Here is a 22,555-nt window from a genome sequence, read left to right on the forward strand (position 1 = left end):
TCAGTCTGTGCCTTATGGATGGTGCTGAGGAGGTGATGTTGTTTATGTGCACAGCAAGGTTAAAGTCATTTTGCTTCTCTCTTTTGACTCAAAACAGAAGTGTATATGCTCAACCTTGACACAGCCTGAGGGCTACTGCTTTACATAATGTACAATAACTTAGAGCAGTGCACAGCCTGGTTGCAATAGCTACCATTTTGTAGCCACAATCCCTATCAAGATACTGAAAAACATTTTTTTTTATTTCATGGTACTGGATCCTGATCCCAAGGCCCCATGCATGCTAATCAATTGCCTTACCAGTGAACCATACTCTTAGCTTCAAAAAGTCTCTTTATACTATTCCCTAGTTAGTCCCTAGCCCCATTCTCAGAAGAAATGACTACTCTATTATCTTCTACTGTAAATACCTTTACCTGTTCCAGAAATTCAGATCATGTAATCATACATTATGTAATTACCACTACTTTGAGGAAGAAGATGCTCACACATCCAACTCCAGGGGCTGTATCTCACTAAGGGTCCTAGTTACTGGGCTACAAAATCTATTCTGGTGCTAAGGGTGTAGCTCAATAGTAAAGAGCTTGCCTAAAAGTCTATACAGTGAGACCCTGTGGGAAGGGGGGGAGGAAGAGGACTTCAGTGTCTATTAAAGGTGGAGATGGTAAAAAAAAATATACACAATAGACATACTACAGAGCTCTTAAGCTAACAACTGTTTACACTTGAGACTGAAATATCTATACTCACAAGGTCCTGGGTTCTATCCTAAGCATTGGAAAAAGGAGAAAGAGAGGAGGGAAGGGGCAATGGAACAGGTGGGGTGGTTTTCAGCTCTAAGTTACAGAGAAGTACATTCACAGTGGCTTTAAGAAACAAGAAAGCGCACACCTCTAGTCCCAGCACTTAGGAGGCAGAGGCAGGTGGATCGCTGTGAGTTTGAAGCCGGCCTAGTGTACAAAGTGAGCCCAGGACAGTCAAGGCTACACGGAGAAACCCTATATTGAAAAACAACAAACAAACAAAACAGAAAGAAAAAAGAAACAGGAGTTATTTTTTTCTCATACTCCATGAAACATTAAAACAAACAAGTTCTGACTCTGGTTTGCCAGCTTAACCTGACAGGTCTGGCATGACAGTGTGTATCATCTGTAATCATCTCTTCCGTATTCAAGATTACAGACAGGAAACATAAAGCATTCAGTAGCTACCCCTACTTATCACATGTCACATTTATTTCTCATAGTTGAAAAGAACACTGAGGAGGATGGAAATTGATTTTCTGGTCAAATAGCAGGGAGAAGACAAAGAAGAAACGGAGAGAAAAAGACACTGAGTTTGAAAACCATTATACATGGTGTAGCTGTTTATTAATTTTGGTGAAGTTATCTACTTCTTTCACCTCGACTCCTCATCCATAATGAGATAATTTGTTTGGGAGTGCAGTTCTGTGTTAGAGATTTTGCCTAGGGTGTACAAGGCCCTGGGTTCAATCCCCAGCAACACAAAAGTTTGTACAGCAAAATGTATAATCATAATATTTAATTCATAGGTCTTGTTATAAAAATTAAATTTGTTCTAAGATATAGGGTAGAATAGTGCTTGAAACTCAGGCCTCAATTGTGGTGGGTATTCTTTACTATAGGTGAAAATGAAACATAAAATGGCAGGCATGTTGACATGCATTTTTAACCCTGGCACTTGGTAGGCTGAAACAGAAACATCAAGAGTTCAAGGGCATCCTGGGCTATAGAGTGAGACTCTGTGGAAAAGGGTGGGGGAAGGAACGGGTGAGAGGAAGAGGACTTCAGTGTCTATGAAAGGGGGAGATCGTAAAAGAAAATATACACAATGGACATATTACAGAGCCTTTAAGCTATCAACTGCTTATGCTTGAGCCTGAAATCTTTATCCTCTATTGTTTGATAAATATAATATTATGAGGCAACACATCCAATATGACCCCTATTGTATAAAGTTGTTCACAGAAGATGAATGCAGTATAAAAAGAAACATCATTTTCCACAGATCAGAGATCTCCTAGGGCCTCGACTATGACTATTTCCTACTTACATGACCTTCATATCATTTTCAAGCCAAAAGTTGATCCCTGGAGAGACTATTTACTGATTTTCCTAAGTGTCCAGGAGAATTTCAGAAATCACCAGGATGCTAATTTACAGATAACAGCTCAATCTCAGAAAAGGTTGGACTCACTGAATATGAGTATGCCCTTCTCCCATATTTCAGTGCTGCTAATAGAACTCAAGGACTTTCTAACAAGGCTTTCTCCAAAGACCAAAACTGGTACATTTAGATCTGTGTAATCTAGTACTAGAACCCTCAATTTTCTTCCAAAGATTCTAAGAAATACAGAACAGTTTGTTTTGTTTAAAAATGTCCTTATATCTATGGCTCAGAGGTGGCTCTGATGGCTTCCAACAGACTCATTCACCCTGCCATCTTTTCAAGGCCAAAGAATTACGTGGTACTAAAATAGACATGTTGGCCAAACTAACAATAACAGCTCACTAACCTGCAATTTGTGTTTCAGTGTGAAGGAACGTCACCTTCAATTATTCATTTTCAAATTTCACCTTCTTGGTAAATACTCAGTGTGATTTGGGATAGTGCATCCCCTGTGGGGCTTGTCTCCTCTCCGGGGCCTTTGAAGTACTCTTGCACTCAGGGATGCAAAGACCAAGAAAACAAACAAACTTGCAACTATAATTTAGATTGGAGAGTGTAATTGTAGATAACATTTTAATGATACATGCTAATTGCTAAGAGACCTGAGAGTCTTGTAGTGAGTTATGCCACATACAAAGGAAATGGCTAGAAGGCAGCATCTGGAAAGTAGGTATACTTTCTATTATAACCCTGTCCTTTGCTTTTGTTCATCTTCATTACTTAATTTTTTGTTATTAAAAACATAAACAAAAACAAAAAAGTGAGAAAAATTAGCTTATTTTGGCTTACAAATTTAGAGATTTCTGTCTGGGATAAATGGACACCATTGCTTTGGGCCTGTGCCAAGAAAAGCACATCATGGCGAAAGCATGTGGCAAAGTCATTTACCTCAGAGCAAGAGAATAAGGCTGGGTTCTGCTGTCTCCCTCAAGGGAATATCCCCAGTAACTTGCAGACCTTCCACTGAACCCTACTTCCAAAAGGCCCACCAACCTACCCTCAAACAAAAAGATCTGGGCCCCATGCCTCTATCAGATGGGCATTTGCGGGATATGTAGGATCCAAACAAGAGCTGTGGACATATATCTGTGGTGAAACATTTGCCTAGTGTGGGCAAAACAGTACTGGATTCAATACTAGTACTGAATTGAAAAATAGTTCCAAACTACACTTTCTTTTGAATGGTGAGCTCATCTCAAGCTTTATGGGTAGATGTGAGCTCTACAAAGATTCTTTTTTAAAAAGTTTAACAGCACTTACAGTGGTCTCTACTCTGACCTCCTGATGGTACCTGGATATTATGCAGATCGTGTTTCAAAACATAGAAGAATAAAAAGGAGAATGAAAATGATTTCTCAAAGAGACCTTTTTTCATAGCCCCTCACACACACTTGGTCCCAATTTATTGAAGACACCTCAATTTGAAATATTGCCTACTCCAACATGATCCCTGCAAGGCAATGAATAGACAGAAATTGAAGTTAACTCTGTGTCTGTTTGTCTGTCTCTCTGTGTGTATCTCTCTCTCATCTCTCTCTCTCTCTCTCTCTCTCTCTCTCTCTCTCTCTCTCTCTCTTCTCTCTCTCTCTCTCTCTGCCCATTTCTGCCTTCCTCCTTCCTTTCTTTCCTTTTAATTTTTTTTTGCAATATAGTTTGGTTATATATTTCAGTCTGGCCTTGAACTCAGTACATAGGACAGGTTAGCATCCTTAAACACACAGTGGCTCTCCTATCTTAGTCTCCTAAGTGCTGGGATATCATATATGTGCTCTGACATTAGCAAATCTGTGGAAGGGTTAATGTGAGTCCTAACTCATCCCATATAACCAAGCTGACACTGTGCCTTCATACATACCACTTGAGATTTTCATGACAGCAAATTGAAGGGATAAATTTTAGGGAGCTGGAAGAAACAGGCAGACTATGTCATGTCCCTGTGGAACCCAAACATGTAGTGTAATCTTATCCTGTCCTCAGTGGAATTGGGGTTTCTATTTTGAGATCCACAGCCATGGGGGAATTAGTTACCTCTATTTCTATTCAGGTGTGTTTTAATGGTGAAGTTTCACTATTTCCCTTAAGGGCTGAATAATAATGATGCTTTGAATATGCATAGCACTTTTATTCCTCTAAGCACATCAAGACATATTTGATTATAGTTCTCACATCAAGATATTGTTTCTTCTTTACAATCAGAATTTTGGTAAACTGCAGGCTTTTTCAAGGTTATGTTCTCTGAGAGTGTGTGCTCTGTATGTATGTGTCTGTGTGTTGTGATGGAGGTTGAACCTAAGGCTTTGCAAATGTTAAGTACACAATTTCCCCTTAAGCTACAGCCCCAACTTCTCCCCTGGAATTTATGGACCGAATAAATGTCCTCCATTTTTCAGTATTTGCATCAGTTCCCCCTTTTTCTTCTCTCCTTTCTCAGTTTTAACCATCTAACTCACTTGAGACCCAGGGTGGGTAAGAACGCCATCAAGCCCATAGAACTTTCTCAGTGATGCTGTCCCATGCCTTACAGAGCGCCAGGTCCTTCCTTCCTCCAACTTCTTTCAGTTATTTTTTTGTATCTCTTCCATTTTTAACAAAAAACAAATACTCTATATTTAAATGGCAGTAACATCACTAGAAGAAAGAAAGGACTTTTCAGGTTTGAGACCAAACAATCTACCCTCCCGTGTGTGTATGTGTTTGTCTTTGTTTTAGTTTAATTTATTTTTCATTTACTTATGCACACCACATGCATGCAGGAGTCCATGGAAGCCAGAAGATGGAATCAGGTCTCCTGAAAGCGGGGTTGAAGGAAGTTGTGAGCTACTATGTGGGTGCTAGGAATTGATCCTGCGTCCTCTGCATCCTTGCAGGAGTAAGTGTTCCTAACTCTCTCAAGCTCCATTTGTTTTGGTTTTTGAGACAAGGCCTGGCCTGTCATGACAGGGTCATGGTAATTACCCTGTTTCAGCCTTCCGAGTCGAGTATTAGGATTACAGGCATGCATCACTTTACCTGGCTTCCTGAACAATCTCTTTAAGATAAAACATCAGAAAAAAAATCAGAGCTTTGGAAGTGGCTCACTGTGAAGGCTTTGGATTGAATTAGTAATTCTTTTTTTGTTTTGTTTTGTTTTGTTTTTTTGTTTTTTGAGATAGGGTTTCTCTGTGTAGCCTTGGCAGTACTGGACTTGCTTTGTAGACCAGGCTTGCCTTGAACTCACAGCAATCTGCCTGCCTCTGCCTCCCGAGTGCTGGGATTAAAGGTGTGCACCACCATGCCTGGCCTGTGGATTAGTACTTCTTAAAGACATCTGGGTCTGTCATGTCTTTCCTGGCTTCCCTCTATCTCTGTTCAAAGACAAGTAAATCCTCCTGAAATTTTTCCACCAAAATCAGAAAATCTTAACGTGGATTCAATTATTTCTCATAGCCTAAGTCTGCATCATAATTTCACAGTCTTGATACTAGGAAGACCTTCATATACCTGTAAACAGACGGACAGACAGGTACACACACACACACACACACACACACACACACACACACACACACGAGAGAGAGAGAGAGAGAGAGAGAGAGAGAGAGAGAGAGAGAGAGAGAGAGAGAGAGAGAGAGACTTGTCTTTTTGATGCACATCCTTGGTGTGACCAATTTGTAGCCAGTCTCCTACCAGTCTGTGTCCTAGATTCAGCCTGAGCCTCAATTAAGGGAATGTTGGACAGAAACAACACCGTTTTTAAATGAGAAAGCCCCCTGGCTTTCCTTACAGACTTCCCTGATCCAACCCTTTCCTTTCTCCTTTATGCTTGCTTGCTTGTTTATTGCCTCTTCTTATCCTTGCCCACTTCTAGTTCTTTTTGCCTGTACTTCTTTAAAAACTAATTTTCCCCTTGGGTTATTTTCTTCAAAAGCCCCTTTGTTCTCATTTTCATCTTCTCCCATTCTACCCTGGGGCCTGTCAACTGCATTCCTCCCATCTCTTCACTGCTGTGGATCCTGCATAGGACCTTGCTTCTGTATCTTCCCTTAAGGAGAGATGGCTCAGCAATTAAAAGTACTGGCTGCTCTTCCACATGGTGGCTGACAACTATCTGTAACTCCAATTCCAGGAGATCTGATGCCTTTTTCTAGCCTCTGTAGGCACCAGCCATGCACTTGGTGCACAGACATTACACAGAGGAAAAATACTCATAAACGTGTAGAAATAAAAGAAATCCAGCTATGATGGTGAACACCTGTGATAGCTTGAGAGGTTGAGGCAGGAGGAACAGAACATTGAAGCCAGTCAGTGCTACATACTGATCCTGTCTCAAAAAAAAAGAAGAGAAAGAGGAGGAGGAAGAAGACAAAAACAAAAACAAAATTGATGAAAAGGAGGGGAAAGTAGAGGAGGGAGAGGAGAAGGAGAAAATTGAGGTTAGGGGTCCTGGGTTTTCCTACCACAGAATGACAGGAGGCAGAGAGAGGGAGAAAAAGAGGGAGAGGGAGAGGGAGATCAGTATTTAGCCACCTATCCTGTTACTGGTATTTAACATTCCCTTAAAACTGATTTAAGAGAAAAATGCTTAGCGTTCTTCAAAGCAGACTCAATTTGGAAGGAACTGAAATGCTTATCATTTGTATACAATGCTGCATTCGTATACAAGGGACTGTTAGTTCCCATGAAAAGGCATGGGCTTCTGACAGACACATCACAGGTGACTCTCAAAGTTAATTATTGTATCAAAAAGATGGCAGACATAATAAGGTATAGACTACACAATGGCACTTATATGAAGTTTAAGCGTAGACCAAGCAAATCTGTGTGCTAAAAGCAAACAGGAGTTGCAAGGGAGATGGGGGTCTAACTGGGAGGAGGCATGGGGGCACATGGAGGGAGAATGGAAACAATCATCCCAATTAGCGTATGTTTGCCTTTATCAAAACTCATTGAATTGTAGTCTGTAGATCTGTGCATTTTGATCTGCACATTGTGAAATAACCCATTTTGAGACAATGAGAAATAAGAGCTTGTTTAATCAGTTGTGGCAGTTTTAGAACGCAGTATGTCATGCCAGTTTTTCAGTAGACTAGTGAGTATTGTGGATAGTGAGTATTAGGCTTGGTGCAGGGGCAGGGGTGCGAAAACAGAGGGTAATTTGACCAGTATATGCATATATAAAATATTGTACTGAGCTCCATTTATACAGAAATTTCACATGTGTTAATAAAAGAATCATGTTTAAGATGGGCAGTCTTGGCACACACCTATAATCCCAGCCTTCAGGAGGCAGAGGCAGAGGCAGAAGGATCTCTGAGTTCAAGACCAGCCTGATTTACAGAGTGAGTTCCAGGACAGCCGGAGATACACAGAGAAACCATGTCTTGAAAAAAAGCCAAAAAAAAAAAAAAAAAAAAAAAAGAAAGAAAGAAAAGAAAAAGAAAAAGGGAAAAGAAAGAAAGAAAGAAAAGAAAAATAGACTCATGTTTCGATAGCCTGGCTCGATGGCTCACACCTGGATTGTAAACATTTGGGGTGCTGGAGTGGAAGGCTACTGCAAGCTGGAGGTCACCCTGCCTACACAGCTAGGCTTTGTTTCAAAAATGACAATGACAAATTAAGAGAAAAAGTTTTAATGAACAAAAAAATTAAATGTAGATTTGTTGTTGTTGTTACAGAGGACTTTAATAACATGGGGAAAACTTACCCATGGAAAAGGCAGGGCAGAGTCACACAGAAGAGTGGCCTCATTTTTCATGGGAAACATCTACAAAATAATAATAATAAAAATTAAAATTCTGACCAAAACAATAGCAAAAGAATGGCCCAATTTTTCATAGAAAAACATTACATAGCTTATGCATGGGAAAAGATGGGGGAGCTAAAGAAATAACTGAAAAGACAATGCCATTTCTGTGTTGTTGTTATTTGTTTCATATAAGTGACTTCTCTTTCCCTAATGTTTGGTTCTGAGATTTATTTAAAGTAGGACTTTTAAAAGGTCATCTTCCTTTCAGAAAGCCACAAAGCATGGCTATTTGTCTTCTAGACTTGCCCAAATTATTTCATATACTGGGTCGCCTAGAAAGTGACTGAAGCCTGGAACCTGCTTGATTTTCTTTCCCAAGTAACTCTGTTTATTTCAGATGACATTTCCTTTGGTTTTTGTCCCTCTGTACCAGTTATCAGAGACCTGAAAGGGGTCCTTCAGTGGTATGACCCACCCAGGAACCATTTCTTTATCTTTAAACCTGATGTTCAGTTGTGATATTGAAGCCATGTACATGAGATTTTCTGTCCAAGTTTTTTTTTCATTGAGAAAGGTTTTGTAGCCCAGGCTAGTTTCATACTTGCTATGTAGCCAAGATGGAGAGCCTTGAACTATGAATCTTTCTGCCTCTGCCTCCTGAATGCTGGTATTATAGGAATTCATCTCCATTCCTGGCCTTATATGGTGCTGGGGATTGGACCTAGGACTTCATGTATGCTAGGTAAGCACTTTATCAACTGAAGTGTTTCCACAACTCCACTAAGTCACTTTCCTAAGTGATTGCAGAAAATGTTGAGTAACTATGGAAGACATGGGAACCCTGTATAATGCAGGCAAGAACCACATTATTTTCAATAGCAACTGATAAGGAAGAAAAAGGTTTCTCTTTCTCCTCCTCCTTCTCTTTCCCAAGTCAACTTTAGCTGAAGAAGGTACAGAACCTACAGGAGAGTGTGAGCAAGATGGTACATGCCGGGAATCCCAGTACTTAAAGTACTGAGGCAGAAACATTGTAAGTTCAGGTCCCATCTGGGCTACATAGTGAATTCTGGGCCAGCTTTGTATACACAGAGAGAGCCTAGAATGAATTAAAATTTAAAACACAGAGAGACTAGGTAACAAGGTTCTCTTTATAAAACAAACAAACAAACAAAAAGAAAAAGCAGGATCTCGTTTCTCTTTCAAGGCTAAAGATCAAACCCAGGGCCTTTTTCTAGGCAAGCACTGTAGTGTGGAACTATTTCCTATGCTACCCTTCATGAGGTCTTTATATAAACCAACCAAGGAGAAAGTAAACGTTAAAAAATTTAAAAATTGTTAAGGACTGACCACATTCTCCCATTCTGTCTTCATTTCCTCAATTCTCTGATGAGTAGATGTTTAGGAGGCACAGTCCTAATCTTTGGGGTGATAGAAGAATGCTTCTTTTTTTAAAAAAAAAATTTATTTATTATTATGTATACAGTACACCTGCAGGCCAGAAGTGGGCTCAGAGCACATTATAGATGGTTGTGAGTCACTATGTGGTTGTTGGGAATTGAACTCAGGACCATTGGAAGGGCAATCAGTGCTCTTAATCTCTGAGCCATCTTTCTAGCCCCAGAAGAATGCTTCTTTATATTAAAAAATTAAACATAGTTCCTTTTTTCTCTATGTATTATATGTAGGTGGCTACATGAGTTTATGTGTGCCATGCATATAGGTGCCCCTGGAGGCCAGAAGACAGTGTCCAACCCCTAGAGCTTGAGTTATAGGTGACTGTTAGCCACATGATGGGGGTGCGGGGAACAGAGCCCAAGTTCTTTCCAAGAGCAGGTTGTGCTCTTAGGCACCGAGCCTTCAGAAATCCTTCTTAAATGATGATTTCAACCTCCTTGAACAAGTGTTAGCATGTACATGCTGCTTGCCTACAGAGTGCTTAGAGCTTAATCTGCCTTCCATCATGGCAATGAATTTCCACTTTTATGTCATTTTGCGTCTTATTTCTCTTACCTGTTGCTAGAAACAACTGATATGATGTAGGTGCTCACTACTCCATTGGGTTCTGTATCATCGTTTATTCCTGTATATGCATAATTATTTTGCTATATTTCTTGGCAATCAAGAATTCTCAAAACATATCACATATAGTTATATTTAGTAATAGAGTGAGATTCCAATGAGACCAAGCAACAAACTAAATTCATAAGATGTGGTAAAATCTGCCAAATGGGTCAATCATGTTATTGACAGGCTACTATGCACCAAGCATTTGATAAGTAGAGTGCAGCAGACTCTAATTCTGTCCCTTTAAATTATATTTGAGGGCAGAATTAGTAGGGGAAATCTGTGGTTATGCATATATTCATTACAAATTCCTGCAGAAATATTTGGCTCATAGCTATGAGTTAAATGGTATGACATTTCCATGAGAAAAATTAATTACTTGAACATGTGTTGTATAAAATATGTCAAATCGTTTATTTGGATATTGTAGATTGCATATTCAGTTTTTTTTTAAACTGGAGGAAATACACGATAAATAAACATGAAATGCATACTTTATACATTGTAAATGTCATATTATGCCCAAGGGCTTTATAGCAAGTGAACACTGTTTCTATTTTATTTTTTCTGCATGAGGAGAGGCATCCAAAGGATCACAAGACCACAGGTACAAAGGGGGAGTTACTTCACAACAATTTCTTCCTGCATTCAGAGGTTGCACTTATTGACATTTTCTCTATTTGAAGACCATATGTTTTACTAATAGCTATGTGTAAAGAATGGGCAGATTTGTCATCTCAAATTGTTGTCTCTGGTTCCTTAACAATTAGATTTTATTATGAGTTTATTAAACAAAGGTATCTTCCTTACAACCCAACTATCCTAAGCAGGAGGGAAAGGAGGTTAAGGAGAGTAAGAATAAACCTTCCGGGTATCAGTTCCAGGGGATGAATCCTTAGGCGTCTCCAGGCCTGCCTGCAGATCCTCTCCCCAATAGAAGCAATCCACATCCTCCTGGTCTGATCCTGCAGCCTCCTTTCTGCTTTCTTCCAGTTGGTTCACAACCCCTGGTCTCTCCTCAATTCCCTCCTCCCATAGATGGTCAATTTGCAACACAATAGCCCAGCTGGAGTCCCTGTCCTTTTTTTAAAAATATATTCATATTACATCTAAGTTGTTATCCCATCCCTTGTATCCTCCCATTCCTCCCTCCCTCCCGCTTTCCCCTTACTCCCCTCCCCTATGACTGTGACTGAGGGGGACCTCCTCCCCCTGTATATGCTCATAGGGTATCAAGTCTCTTCTTGGTAGCCTGCTATCCTTCCTCTGAGTGCCACCGGGTGCAGGTGACGTGGTCAAATATGGGGCACCAGAGTACATGTGAAAGTCAGTCCCCACTCTCCCCTCAACTATGGAGAATGTCCTGCCATTGGGTAGATCTGGGCAAGGGTTCTGCAGTAAACTTCGAGCCTCTGTCCTTTCACTTAATTCCTTACCCAGGATGGTTCCTCTCAATCCATCACAAAAGGGGCAAAGCCTGCCAAGACTGCTTTCACTTGGGCCCCAAGTCATATTCCTTCCACATCAAATAGCTTGGGACTCTGGTTGCATAGGTTACATGGAAATATCAAGATTTGTGATGTGGTACAGAGCACTCACATTCTGATGCATTTTATGCTTTTAACACTTCAGAGAGGGGGGATCTATATAAAGATCTCAACTTGGCAGGTTGTAATAACTACCACTCAAGGTAGACTTACAATACTATAGTGAATGCTGGTGAACAATAACTACCTTTAAGAAAGACTCTTGTAAGTTCAGATAAAGACCCAAATAAAAATGAGACACCTGTTATTTGTTGAGAGCCAAGCAACAGAAAGAGGTGGAACAACTCTTCCTAATGTTGCTGGAGAAATTGATATCCAGGCAGTGACAAAGTGGAATCTTTTCTGTCTTAAAACAGGTACAGGACGGTGACACCAAGACACAAATCCCCTATCCTTGGCAGGTTTTCATCATATCATCTTTGGTTGTAGACACCTTCCCACTCATCAAGATTGATCCTACAAATTATTCAGGCCTGCTTAATGGGAATATCTGTCAAATTTCTCATTCACAAAATGATATTTGCCCTTTAAGCCCCAAAATTTGGAAATGGTTTCATTTGTTTCTCATCTCCTTACATTGCGGTGCATGTAGGAAGGACTGTAAGCATTGTCACAGGTGAAAGCAGTCTTGGCAGGCTTTGCCCTTGGACACACCACCGATACTCCCTGAGATTAACCTTGAGATAGACTGGGTAGAGCCATCCTGGGCCTGGAATTCAGGAAACAGACCTGGGGACTCCACCTTGACTTTTGTGTTTCTAATCGACCCTCAACAGGAGAGGGAGGCCACCCCTTGCACGAGACAGACAGGCTGGTGGACAGGAGAGAGGAGCAGCAGGTTTAGACCAGGCTTGAGCTCACGTGGATTGGAAGGAGGATCAGCGAACAGGCCGGACCAGCGCTCAGGCCAGAGACACCTAGGGACCCGTCCTGTGGAACGGATACCGGAAGGTTCACTCTTTTTTCCCTTTAACCTTTTTTTCCCTTTTGTGTAAGCTAGTTGGGTTGTATAATAAAGTTTAATTGTTAAGAAACAGAGCCAACAGGTGCAGCCATTATTTAGGCTGGTAATTTTATTTTTAGCTTTGCTTTTCTCTAAACACAATTATATGGAGACTATGTTTTCTCTCTCAGGCACTGAGCTGCATTCCTTTGCTCTGCTTCAATCTTCTCAATGTATGGATGCATTTTTAACAGTAGTAGTAGCTGTAACAATTGTGAAAGAGTAATGAATTCAAAGGCTGTGAATGTCATACATATTTGGGCATAAACAGTGATATGAAGGTCACAGTATTGTTTATATAACTTTTTTTTTTGAGATGCGATCTTGACATAAGCCAGATGTGTCTGGCACTCAAGACCCTCCTACACAAATAATTCTAAACAATTACACCACACCTTACTTGTAATATTTTAAAAATATGTATATAGGGTGAAAAAGAGGAATATGGAAAGCAGCATATATAAGAAGATATATTAGTCATTCTTTTTTTGATTATGTAATTTAAAAATAAGCTCCTAACAGTTTAGAAAACTATCTTTAAACCTTAACAGTTACTATGGTCTGTGTGTTTCTGCCTCCCCAGATTCATGTTGAGATCCTAATCCATAAGCTGGTAGTGTTCAGAATTGAGAGATAATTAGGATTAGTGTTATTATTAAAGAGGCCTAAGGGAAACTATGTGCCTTTTTCACTGTGTGAGGACACCAAAATCACTGGGAAACAGAAAACAGGTCCTCATGCCATGGACTGTACTGGCACTTTGGCGTAGGACTTTCCTGTTTCTAGAACTGGTAGGAATTAATTTCTGTTCTTGAAAAACTAAGCCGTCTATGAACATTCTGTCATAACAATTTAAGAACCAAGAAAACAATGTAATTTAAATACACTAAAACATCTCATGTATGAAGCAGTGTTTCTGTTTATCTATCCACAGGCATATTAACTCACATCATTTGTGCTTTGCTTCAGTGTTTTAGAATATAAGCAGCAGCTGAGTGTCATAGTACATGCCTGTAATCCTGATACCTGGAACTGGAAACAGGAGAACCAGAAACTCAAACTTGTCTGCAACTACATGGAGAGTTGGATGCCATCCTCAGCTCCAGACACCCCACCTCAGGAAACAACAGAGCTTAAAATGACAAAGCTGAACATAAAAGCAAATACAAACTCAGACTGATAATATAAGCTAGCCTTAACACATCTCATGGCTTATTTCTTCTATTTGGAATAACTGCTATATCGTTGCTCATTTCCAATCTGCTGTCTAATCGTAGAAATTTGCAATTTCATAATAATAGAAGTGAAAACAGTACCTGCGGCTAGGCACAGTTGTGCACACTTGTAATCCTAGCACTTTGAAGGCTGAGGCAGGAGGATGTTACATTCCAATGCAGCATGGGTCCCATAGTGGGACCCTGTCTTTAAAAAACTAAGGAAAAGAAAGCAGAAAAACAACAGAACAGAAACAAAAATAATAAATTGTGCCTACATCAGCTCTCATAGTTATCAACCACCACAAACTTACTCTGCAAGCCAACCCATTCCCCTGAATCCCCGGGTTTAGTAGTTCTCCAAACCGATCCCCATGTAACTCCAATGTTTATTAAAGGGCAAGTAATAATATTGTGCCAAGTTGAAGCTCCTAACATATTATTACAAGGCAAGGGTAAGCGCAGTTTTATTCAGATGTAAACACACACTCTGTACTACAGAAGCTGTGAGCCACATGTGGTGACGGAGTACTGGAAGCCTGTCTAAAAATAGGGTGTGCCATAAGCAGAAAAATACCACCTCTTATGAAAAAGATAAACTACCTTGCTACTATTTTTAGTCTGATTCTGGGTTAAAGTGATATTAGTTTTATACTTATTCCCCACTCTTCCTATCCCTTCATACGCCACTGTATTCATCCATTTGATGTTGCTATAACAGTATAGTAGAGACCAGGTACTTTACAAAGAAAAGAGGTTTGTTTGGGCTCATGGCTGAAAAGATTGTGCCGGGACAGCCAGCCAATATGTGGTGCAGTCCTCATGCTGTGTCATGACATGGCAGAGAACTCAGACAGTGACATTCGTTTAAGAGCTTAATCACATTAAGTTCACCAGGAGCAGTGCAGAAGAAAAGGAATTACGTTTACCAATTTATTTTTGCTTTTGAAAAATAACACCTTTCCACTGGATAGTGCTGCTCTAGACTGACAAAATGCTGTGAGGCAAAAACCATTTTATCAACAACATTTAGAACCGCTGGTGCAAGACAGAAATAAAAAGTGGATGGAAAGGGCTAGAGAAAGATATGGCTCAGCAGTAAAGAGCATGCACTGCTCTTCCAAAGGACCAGTTCCAGGGCATCTAACATCCTCTTCCAGCATCTGCAGAGAGAATGATGTTGCTTTAAATTCCCTATAGGCAATGCACCTACTTATTGCTCCCAGCCAAATTATGATCTCCCCAGTCTTCCTATCCCTTCTCACGCCACTATTGATCCATTTTATGTTGCTATAACAATATAGCTGAGACCAGATACTTCATAAAGAAAAGAGGTTTGTTTTGGCTCATGGTCTTGGAGACTGAAAACCTTGTGCCAGGACAGCAATATCTGATGCAGTCCTCATGCTGTGTCATGCATGACATGGCAGATAACTCAGACAGTGACACTTTTTTATGAGAGCACCAAAGGTCAGTGAGGAAATAGCCAAATGGCTCAGTGTTATAGTTACTAGTCTAGTCCTGAGAGATCTAACTCATTTACTAAGCCCCACCTGGTAAAGCTCTGACCAGTTGTCACATAAAAGATCAAACTTTTAGCACATGAACATTTTAGAAAACAAACGACATCCAAAGTACAGTAGCCACTAAACCAAACCTATTCAGTTCATACTCCTGGAGCATCCTCATCTTGTCTATAGATTGTGTAGTTGAGTCCTCCAAAATTTCTTTTCTTCCCAACAATTCAGTTATACTTACTTATACAGTGAACACAGAACTATCTTCTCTCACATATTGAAAGTGGCTTGTGGTAAATACTTTGTGAGAAAACAAAGCCATAGAAACAGTCATTTAAGATGGTTATATTTGGCCAATCTAATCGGTTGCAGACTCTTGTTAGTCATGCAGTAAAAAACCAGGGTTCCATGAATTCACAGGCTCCGTGAAGAAAAATGTCCCTCTAATGCATTTAAGTATGGCATTGGTGCAAATAAGTGGCAAAGCCTTCTTGGCAAATGCTCCTTAACAGGGGTGACATTTTTGCTGTTTTTTTTTTTTAATATCAATACAAAGGAACCAGAATCTCCAGGTTCTGTCCCTTGTGGCAACATAACGAAGTCACATGCATTTGTTCAATCCTGTGTATCATCATCTGCCCCTGTAGCCAATGGCCTTCACCATAGGTTCCTAATGTGCTGCAGGTCATCCTATACTGAGACACTGATCTTCATTATCTGACTTTTTTGTGTGTGTTGCAAGGATACTGTGGATCTCTTCTGAAACAAATACCTTTGGCTTCTGAGGCTTCTGGCTCCTCATGTTATTCAGCCTCTCACACCTTTCCCATTAGAGTTGGGTTTTTTCCCCCTGTCTACAGCTTGTTCCTCTTACATTATTTTTTAAATTTTTACTAATTTACTTACTTTATTCACTTTACAGGATGATCACAGCCCCCACCCCTTCTCTCTTCCCAGCCCCACCCACACCCCTCCCACATTTCCCCACCCCCTTATCCTCAGAGAACCAAATTTTCTTATTGAGTTCTTAGCTTTGTTCTCCAGTGAGCCCTGTCTTCCTACATCCTTGCTCTCACCTCCAGACTTCCAACATTATTTCTTTCTCTCCCACTGTTTTACCCAACTTCATGAGCATCCTTCTTCCAGTTCAAGACTCCTCCTTCAATGTCCCCTACCCAAGACTCGAGCTCTAAGGAATCTCAACTCTTCCCATTCTCATCAGAGCCATTGAAGCAAGCATGGTTTGTAGTATTCATTTGAACGGGCAAAGTTCACCTTTTCACTCTTATAAAAACATTATTAGAACATATACTTCCTCTTCCAATGAGCTGAGGCATTTGCAAATAACAGGGATGATGACTCATACATGCCTTTTTATCTTACTGCCTTGAAACATGAATGAGTGAGTGAACATAATTGCATTTTATATTTGTTCAAATTATCTCATCTATGAGTGACAGATCAATCCAAATAACACACATCTGTGCAAACCGGAAGTTTGTTTTTTGGCATAGATGTGAATATTTGTATGTAGCCTAGAGTTCTTTGTGTACTCAGTTGTGTGAAGGGTCTTTAGCTCTGATAGGGTCCTGGGGAAAAATTACCCCCAGAAATTCAAGATGTGTACACCAAAAACTATGAAACACTACTGAAACCAGTTAATGGAGCCCCAAACGAATGGGGACCCAATCTGTGTTTTGGGGTCAGAAGATTTAATATCAATAAGATCCTTATACTATCCGAACTGATCTGTGCATTATCTAATTCAACCCCTACCAAAATTCAAGGACACAGAGTAGTTGAAATAATCTTGGACTTCTGTTTTGTTTTGTTGTTGTTGAGACAAGGTTTCAGTAAATAGCCTAAGATTGGTATAACCAGACTTTGGCTACTTTATAGGATTTTCTTTTCTCTACTCCTCTCCACCCTGTTCCTCCCACCCTTCCAAACCCCATAACACTAGATAAGAGAGAAAAAAAGATAGAGTGAGTGGGCAGGGACGGATGTGGTGGTGGTGTCATTATTAGATTACTTCCTATTAGATTAGGGATGTCAAGCTCCTTGGGGCAAGTTTGATCTTTGCCATCAAGATATCCAATTATTTCTTCCTCTTCTTCTCCTCTTCCTTCTTCCTTTTCTTCATCTTCCTCTTCTCCTTCTCCTCCTCCTCCCCCTCTTTCTTTCTTCTTCTTTACACATGACTACTTAACAAATTGTGTCCAACTGCAACCAACAACCCACACTGTGTCTCGGGGCCCTAGCATTTACAGACCCTCTGAAAGGTCCCCAGAATTCCCAATGTCACACACTTGCAGAAACTGTCTACAGCTGGCAAAAATCACAACCCCACAAGACTATGAGGCAAATCATCGTCACCTGCTGTGAAGAAGCTCCACATCCCCACACCTGAGATTAAAATGAAAACACATTCTTATATTTCTGTGTCTTTTAAAAAAAAACCCCAAATCACAAAATTCTCACTACAAGCTGGCCTCAAACTTTTCATTCTCCTGCTTCCACCTCCTAAATTTGGGGATTACAAGCATGTACCACCATGAATAACTCTAAAGACCAAAGTTAAGGCCTAGAGGGATGATTCCACAATTAAGAACATTTTTTTTTTTTGCTCTTGCAAAGGACCAGGGTTTAATTCCCAGCATCCAAGCGGCAATTCACAACTGTTTGTAAGTCTAATTACAAACCTCTTCTGATATCTGTAGGCACCACGAGCACATGGCACACAGAACTACATGCAGGCAAAACACCCGTACACATACAAAAAAAAAAAAAAAAGCTGAAGTACTCAGTTGTCATGACTTTTTTACTGGCTTATTTTTGGGGTTGTTTTTTGGGGGGGGGGGGGGACTGAGAATGTAGCTCAGTGACAGTGCTTAAAATTCTGAAGTCTATCTCTAATACCAAATATACAAAAATAAACCAACTGAAACTTTTAAAGATAGACTTGAGAATCTTAAGCATTCTATCACTGAGCTACATTCCCAGTCCAGAATTAATTAAGGAATTTGTTGACTTGCTTTTTGAGAAAGCTCCTATCTCCGCAGCCTGGCCTCAGACTACAAACAGAGCTAGAACCGGAAACCCTCCTGCTGTGAGTACTAGGATTACAAATGTGAGCCACCTTCTCCTGCTTTAATCCACAAATATCTGGTTTCAGTACTTACTACAAAGCTTGAGTAATGAAGAGCCTCTTCTCTCTCTCTCTCTCTCTCTCTCTCTCTCTCTCTCTCTCTCTCTCTCTCTCTCACACACACACACACACATGTGTATATACAGTAAAAGCACTAAGATAAACATATTGAACAATGTAATAAGGGTTTAGAAATAAATCTCCACATTCATAGTCAGTTAACTTTTTTCTCCATGCTGGGCATCAAACCCAGGACCTCACACATACCAGGCAAGCACTCTACCATTCAACTGTACCTCTAGGCCTGGTTTTTTACAATGGTGTCAAAACAAATCAGTGGAAAAGAATAGTTGTTTCAATAAATGGTGCTGAAAGAACTGGATATCCACATATAAAAGAGTTAAGCTGCATGCTATACCTCACCACATAAAAATTAACACTGACTGGAACAGCAGACCTAAATGTAGTATAGTTAAAATTATCTAACTTTTCGAAGGAAATATAAGGGTCTTTCATGGCCTTCAATTTGTCAATGAATTACTATACCAAAAAAGGTATGAGCAACAAAAGGAAGAATCAAATACACGAACTTCATTACCAAGCATGAAGGCATATGCCTGTAATCCTAGCTCTGGGAAGGATAAATCAGGATGCCTGCGTTATGGGTCTGGGGTCATTAAAAGATTCACCAGTCTGACCACAAATACATTGTAACAAAGTAGAGGCTTTTATTCAGATACTGGCACCAGGGCTACACCTGGGACTTGAGATTCCCAAATGTGGTGCTGAGTCACATTATTCAGGGGTTTATAAAGGCAAAAGAAAAAGAAAAAGAAAAAGAAAAAAGAAACATATGGTTACACATCCTGCAATCAGAAGGTTACATTCTGTTAATGTGCAGGCACACATCCTACAATCATGGGCTCAGTTTAGCAAACAGATGTCTTGCAGATGTCATGGTTATCTCCAGCGGCCAAGCTTTGTTTACAGAAGCAGAAGCAACAGTATTTTGACCATTATCATGCACAAACAAGGCCAGGCAATTACCAGAATAATGTCCCCCCCCCCATCCCACCCTCTCCCGACCAATGAATTCCTTATTTGTCCTTGCTATCTGTCCTTGAGCAAGTGGGTCTTCCAGGTTAGAGGCAATCTTGTTTATAGTCCTCTTTTAAGCACAGTTATTTAAACTGAAAATATAATGTTAGCTATCACAACTGCAAGCTTTAAGACCTTGTCTTAAAAACAAACAAAACAGAAGAAGGAAGAGAAAGAGGAAGAGGAAGAAGCTAAGACTAGGAAGAGGAGGACTGGAGATGTAGAGTACTGGCCTAGGATGTGTGAGGCTGTCATTTCCATCTTTAGTACGAGAGAGACAGAGAGACAGAGAGAGAGAGAGAGAGAGAGAGAGAGAGAGAGAGAGAGAGAGAGAGAGTGAGTGTTAGAGAGGGAGAGACAGAGACAGAGAGCACAAATATACTTAGAGAAAACATTTCCAAATCCAGCAAAAAGATAAATATCTCAGATTGTTTTTGTTTTGTTTTCCAACATAGGGTTTCTTTGTGTGTAGCCGTGGCTGTCTTGGACTCAGAGAGATCTGTCTGCCTCTGTCCCCTTAATGCTGGGACTAAAGGTGTGTGCCACCACCACCTGGCTAAATATCTCAATTTTAGATTACATTTTATTTATTTAGATTTTCTGTGTATGCACACCTGCACCTGTGTGTGTGTGTGTGTGTGTGTGTGTGTGTGTGTGTGTGCGCGCGCACGTGCATGCATGTGCATGCATACGTGCACACATGCTTGAGCATACCACGGCATGCATGCGGAAGGTAGGGGATAACCACAGTAGTCAGTTCCATCCACCATTGTGGGTCCCAGGGATGGAGGTCAGTTATCTATCACCCACTGAACCATCTTGCCAGTCACCAGATGCCCCAATGTTTAAAAACAAGCAAAGAATTTCCAAAAATGTTTCTCCAGAGACATACACAATTGTCCAGTAAGCCCATTAAATGTTCAACAAAAGCCATTAGTGTAATGAAAGTCAAAACCAAAAGAAGATAATGTTTCACCTAATTGAGGCAGCTCCAATAGAAAGATTATAACGAAGGTTGTTGACAATGATGTGAATTGATGACAAGGATGCAGAAAAATGAGAAGGCTGGGACACTGGTGATAGGACTGTAAAGTGGCACAGCCTCTAAGGAAAATGATTTAGTAGGTTCTCAAAATATTTGCTACAAAGCTACCATGTGACCAAAAACTCTTAGTAGTATACCCAAGAGACATGCAAAATTATGTTCACATAAAAACGTGTACATGCATGTTCATAGCAACATTACTCACGATTGCTCCAACGTGAAAACAATCCATAGGTCCATCAACTGATGGCTAAAGTGTGGTATAACTATACAGTGCAATATTATTTGTGAATGAAAAAGAAAGGAAATAATGATATACACTGCATCGTGGATGACTGTAAGCTGAAATAGATCTTTCCTTATCTTTGTAAGGTATTTTGTCACTGTAATGAGGGAAGTAACCAATATAGTCTGAAAGTATGGTATCATAGGTGACTGTTAAGAAGAGGAGAATTAAGTAAGACCCAGTGTATCATGGTATTACTTTTCTGTTGCTGGGATGCCACAAGTAAGGCTATTTATAGGCTTACATTTTTAAAAGGACAAGAGTCCATCACAGTAGGGGGAAATAACAGCAAATGGCAGGCAAGTTGGCAAGAGTGAACAGCAGAGGGCTTATATCTCGAACCACAAGCAGAAGGCAGAGAGAATGAACTACAAATGGTGAGAGTCTTCAAGCTTTCAAAGGCCACCCCAAGTGGTGTGCTTCCTCCAGCAAGGCCATGCCACCTGAAGTCTCCCAAACAGAACCACCAACTGAGGACCCACTATTCAAATGGCCAAGATTATGGGGAACAGTCTCATCAAGCCACTGTAGACATAAATACTGAAAACATCCAGGATATGACTGAGAGCCACCATCCTATGCAAAGAAAAACCAATCTCGATAAGAAATGGCCATTAACAGAAGCCAGGCATAAAATGTTAACAAATAATAATGGAATTTTCTTACAAGGATTTTAAAGTGACAGGAATGAAAGTGTACTTCAAAGAATGATTCTGAAGATAATTGAAACACACGGAGAAAATAGAAAAGTCTAAGCAAAGAAACAGCAAGTGTCAGTAAGGAAATAAAAGACATAAAGTAGCAGATGAAGACTGAAGAACTGGAAAATATAATAATAAAAACATAAAGGCTGCACCAATGGACATGTAAACAGAACAGGCAGGATCTGCTCTGGATAACGTAAGTAGTGAAGAATAGCAACTTTGAGTTATGCCTAGCTGGCAGCCATTCTATTTTTATAAAAACAACACTTTTAACCTGAAGAACTCCACTTTCTGAGTACAAGTGCAAAGGCATAATGATTCTGGGTCCTGTCTATACAAGTAAAACAGCTACCTTCAGCCAGAAGACCAGGAAACACGTTTATGTGTGCCAATAGCAAGCACACCTGTGAATATAGCAAGTCGTAACAGAAACATCAGGCAGATGGGCTTGTCAATCACACCAGATGTAATCTCCTTAACTGAGACTATAAAAGGATTACCTGAAGACTGAGATGTGACAGGCACGTAGACATTTATTTGGGTGGTAATATGAGACCCTGTCTCCAAAACTAACCAAATGGAACCGGAGAGATAGTACAGCAGTTAAGAGCACTGGCCACCCTTGAAGAAGACTTTGGTTTGTCTCTAAGCACCCACATAGTGGCTCACAACCGTCTGGAACCCCAATTCAAGAAGATCTAATACCCTTTTCTTACGTCTACATGGGGAACAGGAACACATATGTTACACATACATACATGCAAGCAAAGCATTATAACACATAAAATCACATAAAATAAAAAAGAAATCAATAATTAAAAAACCCAAAGTAATAAAATTAGTTAATTAAAAAAAAATCTCATCTTAGCAACAGTATATGTAAACATAATCCCCGCCCTCCTCATATCAATAGGACAGAAAGGACTAGGTGGGAGGCTCAATCAGTTACGTGCTTGCATGAGGACCTAAGTCAGAGCCCTAGAGCCCGGGGGGAGGGGGGGAATGAAGTAT

The 22,555-nt window shown here is 40.2% G+C and overlaps 1 protein-coding gene across 1 annotated transcript in view; it reads right to left on the reverse strand.

Moving 5' to 3' along the window:
• EFHC2 (EF-hand domain containing 2) overlaps nt 1-22,555 on the reverse strand; it is a 269,672-nt gene that overhangs the window by 209,328 nt on the left and 37,789 nt on the right. Inside the window, exon 2 of the mRNA XM_084788869.1 lies at nt 7,874-7,933. Coding sequence (XP_084644995.1) covers nt 7,874-7,933 — 60 coding nt within the window. The remainder of the gene's footprint in view (nt 1-7,873; nt 7,934-22,555) is intronic.

The sequence above is a fragment of the Acomys minous genome (genome assembly GCF_964271855.1).
Source record: "Acomys minous genome assembly, chromosome: 7".
In the NCBI taxonomy this organism is placed as follows: Eukaryota; Metazoa; Chordata; class Mammalia; order Rodentia; family Muridae; genus Acomys; species Acomys minous.